The sequence below is a fragment of the Ustilaginoidea virens genome, chromosome 3, assembly GCF_000687475.1.
Source record: "Ustilaginoidea virens chromosome 3, complete sequence".
Taxonomy (NCBI): Eukaryota; Fungi; Ascomycota; class Sordariomycetes; order Hypocreales; family Clavicipitaceae; genus Ustilaginoidea; species Ustilaginoidea virens.
The window spans coordinates 5,248,823-5,273,326 of NC_057318.1; the positions used below are offsets into that span (position 1 = coordinate 5,248,823).

Sequence of the window (24,504 nt, forward strand, 5' to 3'; positions counted from 1 at the left end):
TTCCGTACTCCGTACATGGGCATGCAATCATCAATGGCACGAGGCAGCGGCCCATTCATCACAGTCTCTTCTTTCTCTTCTTTTTTTCTTTTTTTTTTTTTTTTTTTTTTTTTTGGCGAGCACTTTTCGGCTACGTCCGTGGAGTGCCAAGGGGGCAATTATCGTCCGTACTTATTAGTAGGCGGCGTGTTAAAACCTCGCTGCAAGCCGTGGCAAAGGGCCATGTATGTAAAAAAAAAAAAAAAAAAATGACAAGAATAAAAATAAAATAAAAAATAAAAAACCGCAATTAGACTTTGTTGGTGTGTGCGACGGAGACTTACCACCAACTCGAATATACTGTTTCCAACGCGGCCTGCGCCGTCTGCAGACCGATTGCCTGCCATACACTCCGGGGGACAAGGAAAGACCGGAAAGCTGACGTCGTTTGTCCACTCATGTCAAAGCCGCAGGCTTGCCTGGCGCCGCCATCCCAACGCCCTCATGGCAACGCCGGAATCGTGACGTAACGAGGGGCTTTTTTTGACTTTGTGCTTCGCTACTGCGGACTGCGGGCTGCGGACTGCGGACTGCCGAGTGCATAGCCTCAACGCCTTACGGAAACGTGGCAGACGCACGGAATATAGAGTTGAGTGCAGAGTGTCTGGTGGAGTACGCTCAAACACCAGACTCGTCGTCGCTGTAAGCCCCTTCATAAATGTTCTGGTCTGGTGTGGTCGGTGGATCCGGGTGGCCCTGCTAACGCTGAGCTGAGCCCCAACACCGCCACCTCGAGTCAACTTGTTGCGTGGCACAGCATGCAGCATGATAACATTGAATTGATGCACATTCTGTTCCTCTACTCCGTACTCTGCACACCGAACATCATGGCACTAAGTGCCTCCGTACTACTCCGTGCAAGTGCAATGCGGGCAGCTTCTACCGAAACCATTCTTTTCAGCTCTGGTCTCGGTCGGACTGGCGGACATTCGTCCCGTCACGACTTGGCCCCTTGCGCACCGTGCTGGGCAACTCATTGGCACCCACCAGACCAAACGCAGATGGATTGACAACTGCAGGTTCTGACTAGGCTCGCTGCCATCTCTCAGCACGACCGACACCTTGAAACCATCGCCAAAAAGCTGCTTACTAAGCTACTGGTAACCTCGCTAAAATTTTGTAAGGTAGTGCCTCGTGCTTCTACCGACGAGACGGGGGGGTCTCAATCCCAGCCGCATCTGGCCTGCAGCAGTGCTAGCCCTGTAGCATCTGGGCTGTACTCCGTACTCCGTACATGGCATCTGTCAAGGCCACTGCAATCTCGTGCCCCTCGGGTCTGGGTCTGGTGCGGCACAGGCACCCCTGGCGTGGCGCGCCAAGACCCAGGGTCGCGGCAACATGTCGAGCCGCGCCATACTCGGCGCGATTGAATTGATAACGACGGAAATCACGCGTGGCGCGGGTGCCTAGCCCAAGCATAGTCGCATCTGTGGCTGTGGCTGGCTCAAAAAGGCGTGGCGCTGTACTCCGTCCTCCCTCCGTCCTTTTGCCGTTGACCTTGTGGTCTGGGGTGGCTTATTAGGCTTATTAGATAAAAAAGACCAGACTGCATGTGGTTAGCTGTTTGGTCCTGCTGGGTGATTTACACGCGCCGGCGGACTGTGGAGACGCGCCGGGTCTCAGGGCAAGCAATGATGCCTGGCCACCTCGAGGCTCGAGCTAACCGACATAATCCACCGACAAGGCCCCTTGCAACACCACGATCCCGGATCCCCCCCCCCCCCCCCCCCCCCGAAGACCCGGCCATGCCGTCCCCCAGCAGCGATAGCAATGGCCAGAGCGAGACTGAACCCAGACCCAGAGGCCAAACGGTCAATATCCTGAGCTTCTTCAAGCCCGTCGAGCCGTTACCGTTGCCGCTGCCGCTGCCGCCGCCGTCCGATGATGCGTCCCCGAATAGCGAGCCCAAGCCGCCGATCCCCCGTCCGCGCTCGCCGCCGTCTTCGTCGCCGCTGTCCTCGGAACCCCCCAGCACGCCTCCCGCACCAGCCGTGACCGAAATCCGCGCCTCCGACGACGAAGCCAGCGACGACGACGACTCCTTGGTCGACATTTCGTGCCTCATCGGCGCCACCTCCAGGACCTCTGTCCCCGCCCGGCATGATGATCCCTACTCGACTCCAAGAGCGAAGAGGACGGCAGCCGCCGGCCTCCGCTCGTCGCCGCTGGCCGTCACGCCTCGGCACAAGTTCGACCTGAAGGCTCTGGCAAAGGACGCGCGGTCCGACGACGCTGCCGTCGCGAGCTCGCTCAAGGTGCACCGGCCTGCTGCTGCTCCTGGCGAGAGCGGCGCCGAGGGCTTTGCCGCGGACGCCGCCGTCGGCAGGCACGTCGCGGGCGTCGTCAAGGACAAAGGCGGGCAGGATGCTCACAGGGTGCTGCGCGCGGTGCGGAGGTCGGAGCCGGCCTGCTCCCAGCATCGGTACCTGTTCTTCGCCGACAACCACGGCCCCCCGGACGCTCCGGAACCCCCGAGCTTGCCAAAGGGCTCTCCCTGGCATCTCCTGACGCAGGGCAGCGTCGAATCCAGGGAGCGGCACCTCACCTCTGGCTTGCCGCAGACGATACTCCGCAAGAAGGGAGGGTTGCCGGACTCTCTGTTCGAGTGGATGCTGGACTCGTTGTGTGCTCAGTCCTCAGCCATCATACGGCAAGAGTACTGCAACATGATTGCCAGCTGCCCAGAGCAGGTTGGGCGCCTGTTGACGGCCGATCGAGCCCGGCAGGTATTTATCCGCCTGGGCGCTCGGGACTTGGGCCCCGCCGCCGCGGACCTCGCCGCGGACCTCGCCGTTTCCAGCTCCGACGACATGGAACCATACGACGAGCGCGACTGGTCCTGCTTGAAGTCCTTCATCTCCCTCCTTGGTCTTGTTGCTGGTCGACTGACCGTCCGTGCTGCGGCGTACGCTGCTCAGACTCTCGTCCAGTTGGCCCTGGACAGCCTTCTGATCAGCAACGTCGATGTGCTGTGCGAGTTCGAGTACACCATTCAGCAACTGGCAGACGCCATACCGGGCCCGTCGTGGAACTCCTTCGTAAACCCCCCCCCCCCATTCGCTTTTCTTCCGAGTGTCGGGTCACAGAGAATATCTCTCTCTAACTTTGGTGGTTCCCAGTGCTCCGAGACGTGCTCGCTCGTCAACACGAGGGTCGACTCGTGCACCGTAAAGACGACTGCCCTATCGTGCCTACCGGTCTGCAGCAGACGAACACACGACCTGCGAAGACGGATCGCCGTGGCCGACTTATTCCACGACGACGCTCTCGCCGCTCGCAGCCCCGAAGACGTAGTCACGCTCCGCAGCATCATCGACCTGCTCAGCGGGGAGAGGTTTGCCATCAGGCAAAGCACCGACTTTTCCGAACTGCGCGCAAGCGTCATCCTCGTCAACATTGCCGTCGACGACGGCTCGGTGGCGAGTTTTGACGACGCGGATGGCGAGCTGGACTTCAACGCGCAGGTGGACGAGCTCGCCGGCAGACTCCGCGAGATATGGAGGAAGACGAATGACTCGGGAATGAAGCTGTCCCGCACCGAGGCCAAGAGCGTGGTGGAATGGGTGCAGCAGCGCCTGGCGCATAGCGTGCGGACAAGGCCAAAGGCAAAGAAGAGCGTGTTTGACCTGCCGGGTCAGCAGAAGGATTTGTTTCTGCCCCGCCAGAGAGAGTACATGAAGAGGTTTTTGGCCATCAAGCCAAAGTCGACCCTGGCAGAGGAAGCCGAGGCCGAGGAACAGCGTCGTCGCGCCACGGAATTGGATGCAGATACCATTGTGGTGGCTGCAGAGTAAGAATTTCACCAACTTTTGCCAAAAGCCTGCATTTGCATTGGTCACAAGACGGCAGGAACCCTCGCTGCTGAGGGAGATTGCCTGATGCATCAGCGGTGTGAGGAAATAGCGGCAAAGGACTAGAATAGATACAGCAAATATTTCACGAACAGTAAAAAGCAAAGACAACATGTATTTATTTAGTCCACGGTAAAAAAAAAAAAAGAAAAAGAAAAAAAAAAAGTACAACCTCTAAGCTGCTATGATTGATTGTACGGAACCAGGTGCAACGATTTGATGCAAGTCTTGACGCTGAATGCCGCAAAGCACGACCCTACAGTTTGGACTGTACAGTTCCCTCGCCTCATGCATGGGTGGCTCTGAGAATGCCTCATTGGGGGGGTCTCGAATGGACGGACGAGGTGCAACATTCGAGGCAAAGAAAAAAACACTCATTCTTCCTCTGCTTTCCCAGTACTCGTTGTACAGCTATCCATCAGTCAAAGAACTTGCGGTTGGGGTTCTTGCCGAACAGAGCCTCTCGCACAGCAGGGGCGGCAGAATCTTTGAGCAGCTCCAGTCTTGTTTCAAAGGTGTTGTTGATGTCAATCTTGCCGTTGCCGCTGACGATGATGACACCACCGGTTCTATAACCAGTCAGCATGGGATTGTCCGTGCTTGGACCGCAGCTGCCAGGCAAAGGTCATGACAGCACTTACGATGCCTCGGGTAATGGATTCGCCTCGTCAATCTTGGCCTCGATATCCGTGCCCATTGCCTTTTTGTATTCCTCGGCAGCTTCCTGGATAGCCTTGTCGACCGCATCACGGTCCTGCTTTCGCGCCTGGACTTTTAGTGTGGGTTCGTTCAGCGCGTAGAAGCCTTCGAGGATGAGACCCTTGAGAATCTTGCGGTATCTGGCCTGGTCCTTGGCGCCTTCCACCAACTTCTTCTCGGCTTCTTGGAATATGCCGTCGAGAAGCTCCTGGCGCGCACTCAGGACCTTGAGCCTGGTCTTGTTGGCTACGGTGGAGCGGGTGATTTGCTGCGACATTGTCGCCTGCTTGAACTTTTTGGCGTATTGGCTGTCAATCGAGTCGGTCTCTTGGCGAACGAGCTTGGACTTTTCGATTTCGAACTCTTCGTTTGCCTTGATCTCGATCTCGCGGGCCTTTTCCATGGCCTCTTGCTTGATGAACGCCGTCATCTTGCGGAGCTCATTGTCGACCTGCAATCGTCGGCAAGGTGGTTAGCTGAGGGGCATTCTCGGCCTGTCACGCGGGGTTTGACATAGCGGCCAAACAAGGAGAGGAAAGGGCCGTCGGCTTCGGTGCGGGCGCCATGCAGTAACCGTGGGATGTTGACGATGGGCGGGTTCCATCCATACCTGCTGGTCAGACAATGCGTGTTGCGACATGATGGGCAGAAGCACCGGCGGGTGATGATGGCTCGTGAGCAGGAGAGTACGCGGCGGCGAAGGAGAGGGTTTGGCCGGAAGGCGTGCTGTGCAAAAATTGAACCCCACGAGCGAGAACCGGCGGCGGCAGAAGATGACTTGGGAGTTATCCTTTCTTTGGTTCAGGGTGGGTGTAGGCACGATGGAGAGCAGAAGGAGAGCTGTGACACCTTTGTTCGGCCTTGGCCTGGGATGTGAGGAAGGTGGAAGCCACCAGGGCCAGCCACAGGCAACTCCACCAGTCCAGGTACTCCGTACATGGTGGCTCATTATTGAGGCTGGTACCTTGGGTACATACCTCCAAGGAGGTTACAACCCAATAAAGTCACACATTGTGTGGCGTCACACTTTTAGTGCAACAGTCGTCAATAGGAGCTCGTACAAGGTAGGTTCCCTACTGTAATAGCACGCAAGCGGCCGTGGGTTCACCGCTAGCCTCGCTGGAAATGTTCCCAAACTGCCACCAGACCCGACCCGGGTCACCTGCACTCCGCGCCGTGCTGGGTCCCTCGATGCAACCTGCGTCATACCAGCAACATACATATTGAACCAACCATCTGTAATCCGCATCTTGGGGCTTGGTTTTTGCCCAACCAACGTACTCCCTAGCAACTCAGCCGATTCCCCCCCTCCCCCCCAACGACCGACAAAAATCGCGACAAAAATCGCCCGACGCGCACCCTCTCTCCTTGCCCAAGGGCGCTGGCGCAGGTACATAGTCTCGGAGGGGACTGGCGCTCCGTCGGCCTGCGACTCGTGCCCTCCGCAACAAAGCACAAAACAACCCGTCAATCGCCACGCAAGCATCATTGAACGGCGCGGGAACCAAAGCCGGTCGAGCTCGCGCCTTGCATGGTTGCCAGCATTGTTACTTGCGCCTCCAACGAGCCCCTGGGTCGCCGTCTGACTTTGTCTCGATGCAATCGTCAACCCCGATCACGTTCTCCTTCATCGACAGATGACGATACTCCCGGTAGCCGCCGCATCATGGGTTTTGTTGGGAGCATCTCCCCTGGCGGGAGCATAGCTGTATGCCTTATCCCTCCCTTTCCTCTCCAAGACGACTCGCCCGCGCTGGGTCAGAAGCCAGCGCAGTGGGGGCCGTGCTAATCAAACGCTCCGCAGCTCGGGATTCTCGTCGGGTTAATCTCGACAAGCGTCCAGAGCCTGGGCCTGACCCTGCAGCGAAAATCGCACATTCTCGAGGACGAAAAGGGGCCCCATGATGTTCGGCGGCCGCCGTATCGGAGGCGGAGATGGCAGCTCGGAATGGGCATGTTCGTCATGGCCAACCTCCTCGGCAGCACGATTCAGATATCGACGCTGCCGCTGCCCGTGCTCTCGACGCTCCAGGCCGCCGGGCTCGTCTTCAACTCGATATGCGCCACCTTGATCCTCAGCGAGCCCTTTACGACGTGGTCGCTCTGCGGCACGCTGCTCGTCACCACCGGCGCCGTCCTGATTGCCGTCTTTGGCGCCATCCCCTCGCCGCCGCACGACCTCGACGAGCTGCTCGTCCTGCTGGGCCGCAAGCCGTTCGTCGTGTGGATGGCGCTGCAGGCGCTCGCGGTGGTGAGCCTCGCCGCCGCCACCGACGCCGTCAACGGCACGTCGACCGTCTCCCGCAGCCCCCGGTTCCGGCTCGCCCGCGGCATCGCGTACGGCGTCATCAGCGGGGACGTCTCGGCGCACGCGCTGCTCCTGGCCAAGTCGGCCGTCGAGCTGTGCCTCAAGACCATCGGGGGCAGGAACCAGTTCTCGCGCTGGCAGTCGTGGGCCATGCTCCTGGGCCTGGCTTCGCTGGCCCTCTGCCAGCTCTACTACCTGCATCGGGGTCTGAAGCTGGTCTCGACCTCTGTGCTCTACCCCCTCGTGTTTTGCGTGTACAACATCATCGCCATCCTAGACGGCCTGATATACTTTGACCAGGTGAGCTTGATTCCCCCGCCGCATGCGGGGCTCATTGCGCTGGGCACCACCATCCTCCTCTCCGGGGTGCTCGCTCTCTCGTGGCGGCTCAGCGACGAGCAGCACGCGCCAGGCGTGGGTCAGTCGACGCTGGCGCCGGGTCTCGGGCTCGTGGACGACACCGAAGGGGAGGAAGAGTCTCTTCTCAGCTCAGAGGCGGCCATGGAGGAGGCCGAGGAGGAGCCTCATCAACACGACGGCCACGACGACCACGACCTCGACCTCGACCTCGTCCACGACGAATACCCTCCCGCGTACCAGACTTTCCCCGACGCAAACGGCGACGCAGCAACGCCCTTGACACCGACGCAAAAGAAGAACCGCAGGTGGGCCGAACGGGCCGAACGGGCCGAAATCTGGGGCCAGCTCGAGGACCAGGAGGAGCCCGCGACGACCCCCGCTGCCCGGTTGCGCGCGGCAACGCTGCCGGGACGGTCCGAGGCCTCGGCGCTCCTCGGCGCCGGCAGACGATCCGCCAGCGTCTCGACGGCGCTGGCCGACGCGGCCGACCCCGGCAGCTGCGGCTTGCCTCCTCACAGGCCCGGGCGGCGCCGCCGGAGGAGCACGGGGTTTCCGGGCATCGTAGCGCGGAGGAACCTGCGGCAGCGGCAGTCGTCCACCATCTCGGGCCCGCTCGGCGGGCTGCTCCATTCCATCCCTTGGTTCCGCAGCAGGGGCGATCGGCCGCCGCCGAGCCGTTCCGTCACAGACGACAACGTGACGCGTCGGCACGGCGGCAGCGCGAGGGACACGGCGCCGCGAGACGATTCAGCCGTGTGAAAAACGTCTGCTTGGGCCCTCGTCGGGGCCGGGGAAACGGTAGAGGACGTAGCTGGGAGGGACTGGCTCGCGCGGGCTAGAGCTGCGGTCACCCTTGGATCGCGTGGGGCTTATATATATCATCATTTGGGAGCCGACTTTGGAGTCTGGCCAATGGTTTCAAGGGGAAAGCAAGCATCGGTTGCATGTCGACACTATGGGCCTGTTAACAAGACAACTACATTTTTTTTAAACCAGTATTAATAGTAACGTGCATTGAATACGCAGATGGGCATGGGCATGCAGCCCTTTTTGTCCTCGAAGCCTTTTTTGCCTCTGAATTTGCATTGACATTTATTCTATTCTTGTTTTGCTCTACGTCCCCGGCGGCCTTGTCCCCTTTGCTGTTCTTCCCTTTTCAAATTTGCCGATGACCATTCTTCTCGTCGATATGGCGATAGCGTTCCCGTTCCTTGCAATCTTTGAGGAGACATGCAATAGATAGGATAAAGATGGCATCAACGCCTAAATAGTGAAACGGTCAGCTACGGTTACCTGATGACGCTCAAAGTTGTCATCATCATCATGGAGGAATCAGGATGGGAAGCTCGCAAGCAAAAGAGGGAGGGTGCAAACATACCAACCATGCCGAACAAGGTGGTAAAGACGTGGTCAAGAAAGCTGTTGGAAAAGCCAGATACGGCTGTTCCACACCCGCGCAGCAGAGCAGCGGCAGCAGGACTAGGACAAGCAGGGTCCGTAACAAAGGCTGGTCTCGCAGCATTGTAGTAGCCGCAGCACTGGAACTGGAGCACGGGTCAGCCGCTTTGTGTTTCTCGGGGTGCTTGCTTGCTCGCAGCGGGGGGGGAGGCGGTGGTGTGTCTCTCGGGATAGGATATCACCGTGTGGGTGGGATGGGACACATCAACGTACAGACTGTTGAATCAGCGACTGCACGGCCGGGTCCAGGTCGAGGTAGGTTGGGAAGAAGGCGTCCCTGAGCCGCAGGGTCATGATCCAGAGATGGGCGCCAAGACCGAGGGTGAACAGGCCGCACAGGATGACCAGGAATGCCCCCATCTTCAGCGCGCCCTTTCTGGGGGTTACGAGACCCAGCAGGGTGAAGACGAACGTGGCGAGGACCAAGGCTCCGTTGACGACGGCAGCGGTCAGGGGGAGTTTCTGGTACAGGAGGTTGCGCAGCGCTTTCCGGCCATCTGGCGGCTCGCTGTCCATGCGGGACTGGGCGACGAGAGAGAAGGCTAGCTGCAGGCAGCCAGTTGCGAGGAAGAGGACGTTGAGGCCGAGCGTCGCGGCGAAGACCTTGGTTGTCATCCCCGGCACTCTCTGCTGGGTATGTCTCTGACGTCGACGGAAACGAATTCGGGGCCTTTTTAGCACGGCTCGGCGTGTCTGGTTCCCCTCGCTCGGGCCTTGTGTCGGCTTTCTCTCCGCTGATGATTGCGCATGCGCCGTTGGCGTTGAACTTTTGCGAAAAGAGAGGGTGCAGCGGCCTGTCCTGAGGCTGCTTGAACAGAGTCTTGGGATAGAGTCTAGCGACGACCAGCGTCCTGTGGTAAAATGCACGTATAAGCAAGCAAGCAAGCAACAAGCGCAGCAATGAAAACGGCATCCAGATACCCGATGATTGAAACAGATTGGGAAAGGGAAGAGAAAGTCGGCTCAAGGCATCAAGGAGCACACACTTACACACACACCACACACACACCACACACAACGCACACACATCCGAGAGGCCCGGCCAGCCACGGACGACTCTCGAGTCGTTGAAGAAGCGAAAGACCCAGCCGCGGGTTGCATTTTGATACTGTTCTCTGGTGGAATCATTCCATGGCGACGTCGCCGCGGAGTTGGCACCAGCCGGTCTGACAACGGCAGTTTCAGGCTGGTATCAGATCATGACCCGAGGAGACTCAGGAGGGAGCTGGGAGCTGGGGGGGCCCCGCCCGGGCCCGGCCAATCACCGGACGCAATGGCTTGGTCGCGTCGCCTGATAGGGCAAGTGACCTCCACCTCAGGGGTGCTACAGCTGTGCAGAATGGAAAAAAGGGCAGCAGCGACACAACAGATTCCACACGGAGGGAAGGAGGCAGTTCTACTCCGTACTCCGTACTCAGTACAGCCGAGCAGCAGGTCGAGAGGTGGGGCAAGATTTGGCCTTTGCCAAGCTGCTGCCCTCTGCCCGTCCTGCCTCCTCTCACACGAGAGAAAGAAATAGAAAAAAAAAAGGAGGAGAAGAGAACAGACAACAGAAGCAGACGCTGTTTCCCGGGTTGTCGTCGCGCTGTTTCTCTTTTTACATGGTAGGTCGTAAGTCGCAGGTCGTAGGTCGCAGGTCGTAGGTCGTTGCCCTCGGCGACTCCCCAGGGTAGCCCGGTTACTCCGTAGTCTGCGTCACTTTTTGTCGTCGGATGCCTGGTCATGTCAGGTGACTCTGCTGACTGGTTGCTGGCCGGCCTCGACTGCGACTGCGCACATGCAATTCCATGACACGGCGCCCCATCCATATTCCCGGCAGGGTCTGTGCGCCGCGCAGAACAAACACCCTGGCCTCTAGCGAGATTGCTGGCGCACATGACAGCGTCAACCGAAAACGACCAAATTGCCGCCACGATGGAAAATGAAAAAAAAAAAAGATAAAAATAAAAAAATAAAAAAAAAATATAAATAAATCTGGAAAAATTAAAAAAGACGCGAAAAAGATGGAGAAAGAGAGCAAGCATGGCCGTGGGCTGGCAGGTCGCTCAGCTGCCCAAACAAGCATGGCGTCTTGGACTTGCAACCACCATGTCCTTTTGGGCTGGGTGGTCCCCCCCCGCCCCAGCAAAGTACATACCATTGGGTGGTGTCGCTGGTGTGTGGATGTTAGCTGGGGGGCTCCAGGCCCGCTCGATGGCCCGACTTGGGACCCAGCCGCGCTGTCATTCGTGGGCTGTTTGCTTCCCCCCCGCCCTCGCAGTCGCGCGTGAATAGGGGGCTGGTCCCATCCCGCACCGCACATGGGTCGGACTTTAATTGCCCGCTTCTGTGTCTTGGCGCGCCTTTTCTTTTTATTTCCTTTTCCTTTTTTTTTTTTTTTTTTTTTTTTTTTTTTTTTTTTTCTATATTCAGGTGGGAAAGTCGCGACTATGGAAAACCCGCCAGCCAGCCGGTAGGTCAGGAGGGCCAGAGGGGACGAATCACGTTCGGACGAATGCCCCTCTGGCAAGTTGCTGAAAAGGCCACATTGCTGGAAATCATGGACGGCAAAGAGTGTTGTTTGTCATGAATTTTTTTTTGTTTGCGCGAGAGCAAGTCTGGGCGCTCAACCATGCCCATCGATCGAGCTTGTTTCGAAACGTCATGGACGTCAGCTTTTTTTTTTTTTTTTTTTCCCCTTCAACCAGGGGATGACGCGTCGGAGTTGAAGCGCGAGTCGGCTGCTCCGCACCTCAATTTGCGGATAACGACAACTCTGCGTCTGCATATTTCTCAAGTCACGCCGTGCTATGCAGTCCGTAGCAACCTGGCTGATAGCTGCAGATGTGGGCAACGGAGCCACTGCCAGGGTTCCTTTGTCCAGAGCGACGCCTCCATTGTGCTGCTTGCATGGCGGGAGTAGTGCGCAGTGGATAGATACCTAGGTACCTAAGGTAGGTAGGTACCTAAGGTAGGTACCTATGTAGCATCCAGGGTTTTGAGGACAGCGAATGCGCACCAGCCTGTCACGTTGCACAGTACATGTCAACTACATACCAGATATATCGAGGCCGATTGACAGCGGGCAGTGGGCAGTGGGCAGTGGGCCAGCCAGCCAGCCAGCAAGCCAGCCACCACGGGTCCGCCCTAGCGATACATAGCGAAAGCCGCCCGCGCCGAGTCGCCAAACGACCTGGCCAGGCCACATGCATGCCTGCAAGTTGTTGCCACTTGTTCTTCTGGCTGCTTTTCGCGCGGGCCACTGGAAACGGGGCAAGGCAAGCTTCAAGTACCGAGTACTCCGTACAGCCAGCGTCTTGGTCAGTCACCATCAAAGACCGGGTCCTCGGCACCCCCGTTCAAAGAAGGGTGTGCGTGTGTTTTTTTTTTTTTTTTATTATAATATATATATATATATATTTTTGGGATTACATTTTTTTTCATTTGATTTTTTTTATTTTTAGGCAGCCTCGGTGTTTCCCCGAGTATTGGAGGGGTCACGGACGACCCCGGGGTCACACGGGAAGAACTTCGGAGGGATTTTGCCCCTACGGCGGCCGGCGCAGCCAAAGCTTCCCAGAATCAGTTGACGTGACACCAGCTTTTGGACCTGTCAACCGCCCCGCCCTCGGGCTGGCTTACAAGCCCCGTTGGCCTGGTGGAGTCCTGGGACATGGACAAGGACATGGACAAGGACATGCTGTTCACCACAGATAGTCGCGGGATCCACCGGCGCAGAGGAAAAATGCCCACTCGCCTGTGCCTCGTGTCTCGTATCTTCAGGGACGCGTCGGGTCAGGACAGGGCTGGGGATATGGGCAGGGCCGGAAGTTGTCAGCGTCAACAGCGCGCTATGTACATCCGTGCGGGCATAGACGGGCATAGACGGGCATAGGAACAAACAGTCTGGTGCGAGTGGGCCTCGGGCGTCATCATGGTTGTCGTCGGTTGGACATGGCTGCAAGCTGCAACCTGGGACGGAGTAGCTACAGGCCTTCCCAACGCTTCAAAAACATGGCGCCGTCCGTAGTGTGTACAAAGAGTCCTGGCTCGGGCTTCTCTTTGCCTTCATGCTTTCCTTCCTTCTTCACCGGCATGCAGAGAGTCGCCCCAACACGCTCCCGCTCTCGGCACCTCTTCACCAACACGGCTGTCGTCATCCTGACTTGACAACCTCATGCACGAGACAGTCTCAGCCCCCGGAGCCTGGCGGTGTGTGGTCGCCCATCGACGTGACAGATGTGATGCCTGGCAGACGCGCAGGGCCTGGTTGTCGAGGTGTTGTTGCTCACTGTCGGCCCCGTGGTGACTGGTGACGGTCGTACACGGTGATTTTACTCCGTACGCAGTTCTTGGTGCACGCCCAGGCTTTTCTTACAACCAACGTCTGGTGACATGTCTGTCGCCCCAGTGCTGATGCACACTGATGATGCACACTGATGCACCCGCGCATGGCGCGTTGCGGACTCCAGAGGACCCGAGAGAGGGTTCATTGTACCGAGTACGGAGTACGCCTTGCCTTACTCGCTCGGTAGAAGGGTCGAAGCATCTCGACGGATGCGATCAATGGATTGCTGGGAAGAGAATAGCAGCCCCGGGGAAATTCATCTCGGCGTCTTGGGGCCCTGTGTCAATTGCAATGACTCCAGGCTCCGTGCTCCGCACTCCGCACTCGGCACACGGAACAGGATGCTGCATCCCGCGATTCCAATCACAGGCCGCGCCTCGTACTAAGCAGTCTCAGTCTCGCCGAGCTTGGAGCAAAGTTGTCTCTGGCCTCCGATCGAGGCAGGAAATGGTCCATTCGCCCACCACTCGCCACACAGGGCCAGGCCGTGTCCAGCGCTCTCGCTGGCTGCGGCGTTGATGAGCAGCAGGCAGCGAGTCCTTGTCTTACGACGTAGGAGATTCTGCGTGCGAGGCGAAATGGCCCGCCCGCGGGAGCGAGGTCTCTGAATTGTCGATTTTGCGACTAGGATGTTTGACGTGCGTTGGGTGGGTTGAGATTGACGAGGTTGACCGGGGGGGGGGGGGGGGGGAGGAGGGCTCCGTAGCTGGGCGAGATTGCGATTTTGCGCACAAAAAAAGTCAACGGTCGCAGACCCTGGCGTACGGGCTCAGGGATATACCTGTCGTGCAAGTGAAGGAAGGAACATTAGGAAGGAGAAAAAACAAAAATGAGCTGCGCTTTGGACGCGGCTGATATTGATGCCTTCCACGCTTCGCTCGCTGCTCACTGCAGCGGCCAGCCTTTATCCCAGACCAGCAAGCACGGAGGAATTGGAGTTGAGCTGCTCGGCCAAGGTTTGCTCGAGAGGTAGGAGAAACCTGCAGCTACTCGCCGCTCGGTGTGCCGTACATGGCAGAGGCGGTCGCTGGTAGGTACATACTGGGCTTCACTGGCAAGTCGACAACCCCCATGGCCAACCGGCGAACGAGGTCCCGCCATCAAAGCTGCCCCACATGCAGCCGGGACCTTGACCTGTCCTACTAGTCGCTGGAGGTACTTGCGAGGTACTCTGTATGCTGGTATATGTTGGTGTATGTTGGCGTATGTTGGTGTATGTGGGAACTGGGCACGTCCTGATCCCCTCTGTCCTTACTTTTCTTCTTTGAACCGTAACCTGGACGTCAGCCACTTCTTTTTTTTCTGCCCCCGAGTTATAACTTGTCAGCACCTGCTGCCACCTGCCACCCGCCCGCCCACCCACTCACCCAGCCAGCCATCCATCCATCCACGTACATGCCATGCTGATGCTCCACCTGGTACTCGGTACCCAAGGTACTCCGTACCCTAATTTCACTGCTGCAGTTTCTCCGTGGCAGCGCGTACGTGCAACAGGCCATCTGCCGCATGGAACCAGCCGTCTACGGAGTACATGCTACTGCGGCACGGCTACTACTGGTAACCAAGTACTCCGTACTGTGCACTTGGCGAGGACACTCGCTCAGGAGGAAAAAACTTTGCGCTTCACTAGATGCAAGTAACTTGGATGCAAGTACTGGATGCAAGTCAAGTCCAGCAAATCAGGTCCGGCCAGGCAAAGTCCAGGCCCCGGCCGTACCTGCCTGCCCTTGCCCCCCCCCGAGGTCCCCTTTCCACTTTCCCTCCACTCTGCCAACTTCTGGGGGGGGGGCAGGGCCGCCTTCCTCGTGGGAAAGAAAACTCGCTCCTTCCCAAGCGGCGCTGCTCGAGTCTGGCTGCTCGAGTCTGGCTGCTCGCTCGGCTGCTCGCTCGGCTGCTCGTTCGCTTAACTAAACATGCCCCGTCATAGTCAAATGCAGGGACGCAATGCGTAAATGCCGTTGAAGACGTGGCCAGGCTTCAGCAATAAGAACTCGGGGCTGTTACATGCCGTCCTGACATCAAACCTGGTTCGCTTCCTTCCGCGCCCACTTCTGGACCACTCCCAGACTCGGACCCAGACCAGACTCGATTCAGAAGAGCGCGCCCCTAGCCAGGTCTTTCCGTGACCTAGGCAGCCCAAACTCCAAAGGCTACCACAAGACAACCTTCCCCCCTCCTCCGCTCCCACCGCCAGATCCAGTATAGATCCATCGGCACCACGCTCAAAGCAGCTTCTCCACCACTCTGTTCCCTTTTCAGTCGACTTTCAAGACGTCGACCTGTGCGAAAGCTCGTCGACGACACTTTTGGACAGCTTGACGTTGCTGCAACGCCGTTTGCCTCGACAGTGACATTCTGTTCTTTTTTTTTTTTTTTTTTTTTTTTTTTTTTTTTTTTTTTTTTTTAACATCTCTCCGGTGGCCCCCCCCCCCCTTTCTTTTCCTCTTTTTCTCCGCATCGTCGTCATCTGGGTCCTCTCTCCTTGCCCCGTGCAGGCCGATTGATTGAAACTTTGCCCTGCCTCCTTCCGGCCACCCGATTTCCCCTTGTTGGCTGACTTTCCCAAAAAGAAACAACCGTGTCGTACTCCGTAAACAGCGACAGGTACGGTACCACTTTGGTTGGTTGCCTATTTGAAACTAGCTAGGCCAAAGGGAAGCATCAAACGGTTAAATACGCGGAAATGGCCGACATCACCGATCAACACGACCAAACCTCGCCGACTGAGCTCGACGAGTCACAGTCGGTCGGCAATGGTGGTGGTGCTACAGAATCTAGAGGCATCAAACGCCAACGCGCGTCTGCTGGCGACGACGACGACGACGACGACGACAAGGGTGGACGTGAACGCCGCAAGATCGAAATCAAATTCATCAGCGACAAGTCGCGTCGCCACATCACCTTTTCCAAACGCAAGGCTGGAATCATGAAAAAGGTTCGTCTGGCATAATATCTTGCTATTCCCACGTCCTGGCCCTGTGCTTTTCAATGTAGACGGAGAAATGCCAAAGGAAATTTCCACGGCAACGGCGCGACTACGTTTGTTGTCCTCGCCCCTAGTACGCATCATCTCGCGGCGGGCGAGTAGCTCTACCGGATGGTCATTTTTTGTCCCCCCCCCCCCACGCCGCATCGTGGCCGCCCTCGCCGCTGACCCGTCGCATGCAGGCCTACGAGCTGTCGGTCTTGACTGGCACACAAGTTCTTCTCCTCGTCGTGTCTGAAACTGGGCTCGTCTATACCTTCACCACGCCAAAGTTGCAACCGCTCGTCACTAAGGCTGAGGGCAAGAATCTGATTCAGGTAGGTGTCACATTTCCTCGACCGTCGTTTGCCGACGGCGCGTGCGCATCTACCGTGTGCCCTTCCCCTCGGCCAAGGCCCATCATTCGAAGCTATTTCCATTACTCTCGCTGTGCCTTTGTGTACATGCTATACTATCTAATCGTGTCCTCGCTTGAGCTGACTCTTGCTTCTCTTGACAAAAGGCGTGTCTCAACGCCCCAGAGCCGACTCCGGGAAACGAAAACGGGGTCGATGGTGGCGACCAGGTCGACTCACCCGAGGAATCTGCCCCCCAGCATCTTCCTCCCCAAGGCGGCCGACCGGGCATGCCGCAAAACCCACACATGCCAGGCGGCTACATGCCCAACATGCCCATGGAGGCTCAACAGGCTCTCGCGTATCAGAACTACGTCCAACAACGCAGCCAAGGGTATGGGTCAGGGATGCCTCCCCAGGGCGGCATGCCGCCCAGCAACCATCATCAATCATGATTTGGAGATGATGTCTGCCAAGTTTGTGCAAAAGGGAAGGAAGGGGCGAAAAATACAAAAAAGCAACACTCTCCTACGGCCGAGACGGATCTGCGCAGTGTCCTGCAGCTCTTTTTTTTTTCTTTGTTTTTTTTGCATGATTGCGAAACTTTGGGCCCATGGATTTTGGACGTTGCTATTCTATTTGCGGGACTGGTGGATTCGGCGTTGATGATTGTCTCGTTGTGCGGTTTGCTTGAACTCTTTTTTTTTTTTTTTTTTTTTTTTTTCCCCTCTCGGTCCAACTTTGTTCACAAATTCGTCTCCCCGCCCCCCCTTTTCTGCCGTCTGGCGATACAGAAGGATTCTCGTCGTCTACAAGCCATTCCGTGCCATGCCCTGCCTGCTGCAGCATGGTAAGCCAAGACGTCGTCCATTTGCGCGCGTAGGATTCGGCCGGGTCTGCATGCATCAAACAACTAAGACGGGCATGGCAAGATGGAGGAGCTGATGACGGTGGCAAGCTGACTGCGCGCCATGGTAGGGGAGCAAAGATTGGAAGCGTCGAATCAAGGGGTGTGTCTTGACGGCGAGTGTGCGGGTTGGGTTGTTGACGAAATGATTCGTTACGAGAGAAATTGTATGAGGAAAACGAAGTCGAGGGGCCGGAGAAATTGATGAGCAAGGGCGCCTCAAGACTCAAGCCATGACTAGGGCAGCTGCCAAGACAGATGGATGGCCTTTTGAAGAGATTCGAGGGCCTTTAGGGTTCGCTCGGTCGGTGAAGCACGTGCCTTTACGGAGTACATCAAGTGCTTTTGCTTGTGTCGCGGGCCGGGCAAGGGTTGGAAGAGCAGGAGTGGTGGCGGCGGCAACAAGTCGGCTTTGCTTCGTTCTTCCTTTGGCTCTTTGTTCCGTTTCTTTCTTTCCTTGCTGTGCAATTTTTCTTCTTTTCTGCCATGGTCCTGGTCTCGTGGAGGTGGGGAGTGATGATGGATTGATGGATTGATTGATTGATTGCAGCCGGGCGATGACGAGCCCCCCCATTGATGAAGAAGTATTGTAAGATGAAATTGTACACTTTTTTTTCTTTCTACAAAAAACTCCCCCAAAAATCAAAAATCCAATTTGCTGGTATGTCGCCGACAGAAAGAGAGACTTGACGCGCCTCGGTTCGTCAAGCTGCCACAGCCGGCGAGGACCACACCCGCAGCCGGGCATCTGGAAAGGGCACAGAGCAGACGACAAAGGCAGGGCGTGCGTGGAAGGCATTTCAGTCGTTTCAGTTTCACTTCATTTCATCCATGCATTCATTCATTATTCATCGATTCATTGATTGATTGATTGATTGATTCATTCGGCGGGACTAGGGCACAGAGCCGGCAGCGGAGCGCGAACGGGGACGGGAACTTTTCTGCTTTCATTTATCTGCCGTGTCAGCGGCTGGGGACGTGCGTCTGGTTTTTGTTGCGATGCGTTCGTTGTTGGTCGGCCAGCTTTGCTGGAGGGGGTGGTGGTGCCTCGCGACTTGACTTGACTTGACTTGACTGACATGACTTGACATGACTTGACTTGACTTGACTGACATGACTTGACTGACATGACTTGACTTGACTTGACTTGACTTGACTTAACTTTGGGCTCGGGCTCGAATGGAACGTCTGACTGTTGTTAGTTACTGCGTGCCCTTGTGTGCTGTGCTGTGCTTGCTGTGCTTGCTGTGCTGTGCTTGCTGTGCTGCTGTCTGCGAGGTGGTTGGTTTGTCGCAACAGGTTGCACGCATGTTCTCGCTTTGAATTACAAACAAACAGCGCTTAGCTTAGTCATGGACGGCAGAGGGATCGAGTCAGTGGAGCTGAGCAGGTTTGAGCGGGTTTTGGCTGCAGCCTGGCCGGGCGGGCGGCTCGCGGTGGTGGTACCTGTACACGAGCGGTTGCCGAGACTACACTACTTGCCCATCTCGGCCAGGGGCCGTGGCCGTGGCCGTGGCCGTGGCATCCGCCTGCGACGGCGAAAGAGAGATGCAGTGGACGAACGGGGAAAAAGAAAAAAGCCGGCCGAAGCGGTTCTTCAAGACGGCGCCGAGGCGATTCGCTGCCAAAATAGAAAAAAAAAAAAAAAAAGAAAAGAAAAGAAAAGACATGGCCGTGGCAAGGGCGGCAGCATCCCATGGGCTTGCTTCAGTGGTCGCCGACGCTGACGCTGTAGCGGCCGACGGCGAGGCTGCCGGCAAAGACGCCGGCGAGCACCGACATGAAGTAGCCGACGTTCATGGTCATGACGGCCAGCATCCTAGCGTCCGGGCGTTTCGTCAGTCCTCGTCTTTGTCTTGCACTGGCCAGCTGTTTATCATTCTTGTTCTTGTTCTTCTTGCTCTTCATCATCATCATCATCATCATCTTCTTCTTCTTCTTCTTCATCATCATCATCATCATCATCTTCATCATCCGTCGCGGGGGCAGGAGGGGCTAGGGTCTCGTACAGCAGGTAGCCGGCTCCCGCAAGGGCCGTGTCCATGGCGGCGCGCCACGGGTCGACGCTGAAGCGCCACGGCCTCGCGCGCCCGCCGCCGCCGCGGGCCACCACGACCACCGTCTCCTCGAGCCCGTTGGCCGACAGCAGCATCATCTGCTTGGCGCCGCAGTCGGCGGCGATGCGCTCGGCCGGCGGCGCGGCGCCCCTGGCGACGACGTAGCGGCGGCCCAGGTCGCGGTCGAGCCAGCGCGCCTCCTGGACGGCGCGGGCGGCCAGCAGCAGGCGCGCGGAGAAGGCGAGGCCGACGAGGAAGACGCACGTCGCGGCGTAGGCGCCGGGGCTGGCGGGCGTCCACGAGCTTGCGTACAGCGGCGTCGAGCGGTCCGTCTGGAAGACCATGGCCATGGGGGCGGGCGCGGGCGCGGGCGCGGGCGCGGCGTGGCCGTCGTGGTTCATGGCGTGGGATTGAGCGGGAGCTTTGATTTTGTCTTTTTAATTTCGGGGCCCCGCGACGGGACGGACGGACGGACGGACGGACGGACGGACGGGGTCGGAGTTGCCAGAGGGGGGAAGAGAGGTCAAGACGGTCGGAGGACGAGGGCGGTCGTGCGGCGATGGGCCCAAGGTGGGGGAAGGGGAAGCGTTGTCGAGCCGGAATCGAGGTGTCGAGAGCAAAGATGCTGTTCAGGGACAGCGGGGCCAGACTCGGTGCCTAAAGAGAAGCGGCAATCAGGAGCCAAGGCAGGACAAGCAGGACAAGCAAGGCAAGTCACGTCAAGTCGAGTCAAGTCAAGCCAGTCAGTCATGTGCGAATGGTTGCAGTCCGGGCTGTTGTCTTGGCTGGTTGATGGAAAGATGCGCAATGGGCTGCGCAAGTACAGTTACCTGCTTGCTCGGATGGGTACATGCGTATGTACCTAGGTACGTACAGAGTGCGGAGCGGATACGCTTGGGCAACCACCACCGCTCGTGCTTGCGGCCGGGCATCCACCACCACCATCATCATCATCATCAACGACACAACATCTGCCAGACGCACCGCCCAGCATCTCGACCGCCTCCCTCCCTGTCTCCCCAACCCCCCCGGCAACCTCCCCCGACCCCCAGGAAACAAACCCTCCCGCACGCCAACGTCACCCCGCAACCCATCCCGAGCTGCAGGAACAAAAACACCCTGCCGCCTCGCCACACCGCCACGACACCAACGCTCGCCCCAACCCCCAGCCATCCATCCATCCGTCATCCAGGGCTGAAACCACCCGCCGCAGCCGCAGCCGCAGCCGCAGCCGAACCTCCCGTCCAACGCAAGCCCCCCCCCCCCCAAACCCCCAGGGACGGCGTCTGATCGCCCCCGCGCAGATTCGGAAATTGCCCCCGCGTCCACGGCCTCCCCCGTTGCGGACCGGATCGCCTCCGCTCGGGCTGCCTCGGACGCTGCGCTGCTGCCCCTGCCGCCGAGCCACGAGCCACGAACCACGAAAAAAAAAAAAAAGAGAGAGAGAGCCAGCGCCTCAAACATCGCTCGGTGAGCAGGCCCCCCTCCGTGATACAAAAGCCCGAACAGGGACATCTACACACGCCCCCCCCCCCCCCCCGAGCGAGCAACTCGTACCGACCACCCGGTCGGACCAATGGCACGCCAAGCCAGCGGCAGCCGTGCCCTCGTCCCGTCTTTGGTTCGCTGCTGCTGCTGCTGCTGCTGGGTCGCATGCGCATTAGCCCGGCTGCCTGCATGATCCCGCGAGAGATGGGACAGCTCTCCCCGCGAGCGTCGTTGTCCACGAAAAACTTCCCCCTGTTGCTCGCGGTGGCTCGCCACGCACCCACCCCCCCCCTTCCTTCCTTTTCGGAGCGCGACTTTTGGCCCGCCGCCTCGGGTTTGGGGGAAAAGTACTGGTGCCGAGGGCCACGGCTACCCGCATGAGACAGAGTGCCAGCCCCGACTTTTCTGTCCGAGAGCGGCAATAAATAGATTTGGGGCCAAGAGGCAGAGACCAAAGAGACCAGACCGGACCAGACCGGACCAGACCGGACCAGACCAGACCAGACCAGACCAGCGACCATCGTCCCGTGAGTCGACAGCGTGCCCTGACCTCAGTAGACGGCAACTCGCTCCATGTTCCCCAAGTGTCTTTCCCTGTCCCCCATGTCGCATTCTGCTGGGTCGACGTCCACATCAAAGTCGGTCGTCGTCGACGTCAACACCCCCCTGGTAATACGGAGCACACATCGCGTCGTAAACAAACCTCCCCTCTTGTCAGTAATCCTCCAGAAACCGTCACACCAGCACCGAGACCGAGACCGAGACCCATGCATGTGCAGAGAAGCATGCGCGCGCACATCACATACAATACAGGCACATACATATACATACATTTACGTGCTCAAAAGGCCCCAAGTCAAATCATACGCAACGAACGGCCAAGTCAATCTGGTCGACTTTTTTTTGGTTTGTCCCCTTCGTCTAGTTTGCCAAGAGGTCCCCATGAAATACATCCTTGATGAAGCCCTGTTCCCACTCACTCACTCAGGTAACCGTACCCGAGAGACTCGCGTTGCCGCCAGGTCTTGGATAAGCGTGAAATAACCCCAACCAATCCCCTTGTTTGGCAGATAAAACAAGGGGGGAACAGTCGGGAACGGATGGAAAAGAAAACAAGAGAAAAGCAAGAATGAAAAAGAGGGGGAAACAGACAGAGAAAGCGTGACAAAGGGTGAAAATGGACAATTGGTACAACACTCCAGGTATAAAAAGGAAACAATGAAATGAAACCATTGGCACTCCACCCTCCCACCCACTCTCACACACACGTCCTTGCTCCAGACGCGGTTGCGTTCCCTTGCAAGGGCAGTGCAGGATCCGTCTCTTGTTGCACAGTCGCCCATGTAGACACCGTAGCCCAGTGAGTCTCTCCAACCAGTCTTCCGTAAAGAAAATCATTGCCCAGACGCCGTGATACCGCATATTCCCACGATGCAGCCCCAATCGCACGACTTGATGCATTCTTTCGCTGTACCTCCCACATCCCAATTGGGGACCAAAAAAAAAAAACATATCCGGTCGCCCATTACAGTCCACTTCGCAGAGTCGTCGTCGTAAAGAAAGCAAGGAAAACGGTTCTTCACGACTCCTTTCCCAACGATGACCGATCGTCGTCTCCTTCGCCTGCGGCACGTTCTTGGGCGTTGTTCTCGTCGGCAGCAGCGGCTTCGTTGCTCTTGTTTTCGCAACCTTTTACTAGTCGGTGTCTCTGGGCAAAAGAGAAAAGGTATAAGCGTCATGGCCAATCCGCGAATAAGAAAGGGTTGCCAGAAGAAGGGGAAGGGGGGAGTATTGCAGTCGATTTGCAATGTACCTACCTTGAGTGCGTCTTTGCGAGAGAAACTCTTGCTGCAAAATGAGCACGGAAAGGGCTTCACCGCCAGGTGGATTCTCTTGTGCCGCTTCAAGTCGTGATTTCGACTAAAGGACTGGGTGCACTGATCACACTTGAACGGTCTCTCCGACTGCGGCTGCGCTTGGCTGTGGTGGCCGTACATCATCTGGTGAGTTCCATACCCGTGAGGCACTCCCATGGCCGGAATCATTGACAATTGCGAACCGGGCTGATGGATGTTGGACATGACCGGGCCGTTCATGGTCGCGAGCGGTTGATAGGAGCCATAGGAGCGGTAGGATCCAGGAGGCGGTGCCATGGTGGAGTGGTGACCGACGCCTCTCGATACGGGACTCGTGCCAGTCGGTGACGGCTGCTGATGGCCGGCATACGATGAAAAGCTGGTCTGCTGCGGCGTAGATGACGAGGCAGGATAGTAGCTTGGGTTGTTGGGAGGTCTGGAGTGCGCGTAGGGGTCGACAGGGGCAGGTGCCGTCGCCGACGCGTGAGGCTGTGTCGAGTTCAGTAAGCCTGTATGAGCTGGCGGCGCCTGGCCAGATGACATGTGGTGACTGTTATCTTGGCCCCCGTTTCCGCCTCCGGAAATCGACGTCTGGAATGGCTGATGGACGTTGTTGTAGGGCGGCGGAGGAAGCCCTTCACCCCCGGTGGCGGGAGACTGGGAGCTGCGAGGATTCCCGAAACCCATGTGCTGCTGCTGCTGCCCGTACATTGATGATCGGCTGCCGTAAGGCTGATCCGGCGACGTTGAACCGACATTGTAACTCGAGGCGCCCGGCGTCGGCCACGTGCCGTGCACCTGACCAGTGCTGTATGTGTATTGCATGCTTCCGTGTGCTTGCGAGCCCTGGGAGCTCGCCGTGTTAACGCTAGAGAGGCTTGGGCTGAGGCCATCGCTAGCTCCTGGAGAGGAGGTCAGAGGGCTGGACGGCAAAAGACCATGAGGGGGGGAGGAGCGGTGGGTAAAAAGAGCCATACTGGGAACTTCAGAGCTTGTTGGTGGTGGTAGAGAAAAGGCAGGCAACGCCCCTGCCGCTGGGCGACGTGATGAGAAACTGGTCACCTCCATCACGACTCAACTGATACCAGCGGGGGTTGTTGGGAAGGGGGGGGGGGGGGGGAATAGGGTTTCCGCTTTGGGATGGAGGAAACCGTCTTCTGCAGTGACGAGGAAGACCGATGTTTCGGGAGGTGACCGGGGGTTTCGGGCTTGTAAGCTCTGACGAGACAAGAATTGCTCACCGACGGAGGCACCAAGAGCTGATGTAACTTCGAGAGGTGGTGGGGAGTGGAACAGGGCAAAGACGTAGTAGCGTAGCAGCAGCACGAATGATGTTGACGGAACCACACGACGTTGCTTTGAGGAACATGTATCTGTTGTATGCTCAAGGTGAGAGAGAGAATCCGTCAGGAGCCGACACGCCACTTGAGCCAAACTTGTCAACGTTGAGTAGTGGTAATGCGAGGGGGATGAGAGGAGTTGACCAAACTGCAAGACTTTGCTCGATCGAAGCTGGGAGTTTTACCTCGTCAACCCGGGATCTTGGCACCGAGTACGCGCTTTGCTTCGCATGTGCGATTCCAGCGGGCAACAGCAGATTGTCGGATGACCAAGTTGGCTTAAATCGCGTCGCAGGGCCGTTTAAAGCAGCCCTAGGTACAGCTGCAACTCGACTGACTGGACGGAGTCGGAATAGACCAGTTGACGATTATGAAACAAGCAGCCCGGGTAGATATCTAGGTAGTTGGTCCAGCCAGCGGGACAGATGACTTTGCCGGGGCTTGTCACGTTGCAGCAGGGTAGGTGCGAACGTATGCGGAGAGACGGAAGCAA

At 57.7% G+C, this 24,504-nt stretch overlaps 7 protein-coding genes across 7 annotated transcripts; 3 read left to right on the forward strand and 4 right to left on the reverse strand.

Moving 5' to 3' along the window:
* Positions 1-1,784: 1,784 nt before the first annotated feature.
* Positions 1,785-3,833, forward strand: UV8b_04330 (uncharacterized protein; the record flags this gene model as incomplete). Its single annotated transcript, XM_043141828.1, has 2 exons — positions 1,785-3,077; positions 3,159-3,833. The coding sequence occupies 2 exons, from the start codon at positions 1,785-1,787 to the stop codon at positions 3,831-3,833; spliced, it is 1,968 nt and encodes a 655-aa protein (XP_042997762.1).
* Positions 3,834-4,308: 475 nt separating this feature from the next.
* Positions 4,309-5,229, reverse strand: UV8b_04331 (uncharacterized protein; the record flags this gene model as incomplete). The annotated part of the gene is made up of 3 exons (XM_043141829.1): positions 4,309-4,459; positions 4,532-5,040; positions 5,200-5,229. The coding sequence occupies 3 exons, from the start codon at positions 5,227-5,229 to the stop codon at positions 4,309-4,311; spliced, it is 690 nt and encodes a 229-aa protein (XP_042997763.1).
* Positions 5,230-6,255: 1,026 nt separating this feature from the next.
* UV8b_04332 (uncharacterized protein) lies at positions 6,256-8,016 on the forward strand (the record flags this gene model as incomplete). Its single annotated transcript, XM_043141830.1, has 2 exons — positions 6,256-6,297; positions 6,394-8,016. The coding sequence occupies 2 exons, from the start codon at positions 6,256-6,258 to the stop codon at positions 8,014-8,016; spliced, it is 1,665 nt and encodes a 554-aa protein (XP_042997764.1).
* Positions 8,017-8,413: 397 nt separating this feature from the next.
* On the reverse strand, positions 8,414-9,330 carry UV8b_04333 (uncharacterized protein; the record flags this gene model as incomplete). Its single annotated transcript, XM_043141831.1, has 3 exons — positions 8,414-8,520; positions 8,636-8,801; positions 8,929-9,330. 3 exons carry the CDS (start codon positions 9,328-9,330, stop codon positions 8,414-8,416), a joined length of 675 nt encoding a protein of 224 aa, XP_042997765.1.
* A 6,395-nt stretch (positions 9,331-15,725) lies between these two features.
* UV8b_04334 (uncharacterized protein) lies at positions 15,726-16,818 on the forward strand (the record flags this gene model as incomplete). Its single annotated transcript, XM_043141832.1, has 3 exons — positions 15,726-15,977; positions 16,211-16,345; positions 16,531-16,818. 3 exons carry the CDS (start codon positions 15,726-15,728, stop codon positions 16,816-16,818), a joined length of 675 nt encoding a protein of 224 aa, XP_042997766.1.
* A 2,159-nt stretch (positions 16,819-18,977) lies between these two features.
* On the reverse strand, positions 18,978-19,728 carry UV8b_04335 (uncharacterized protein; the record flags this gene model as incomplete). The annotated part of the gene is made up of 2 exons (XM_043141833.1): positions 18,978-19,089; positions 19,280-19,728. 2 exons carry the CDS (start codon positions 19,726-19,728, stop codon positions 18,978-18,980), a joined length of 561 nt encoding a protein of 186 aa, XP_042997767.1.
* A 2,666-nt stretch (positions 19,729-22,394) lies between these two features.
* UV8b_04336 (uncharacterized protein) lies at positions 22,395-23,739 on the reverse strand (the record flags this gene model as incomplete). The annotated part of the gene is made up of 3 exons (XM_043141834.1): positions 22,395-22,523; positions 22,633-23,573; positions 23,649-23,739. The coding sequence occupies 3 exons, from the start codon at positions 23,737-23,739 to the stop codon at positions 22,395-22,397; spliced, it is 1,161 nt and encodes a 386-aa protein (XP_042997768.1).
* Between the last annotated feature and the right edge of the window lie 765 nt (positions 23,740-24,504).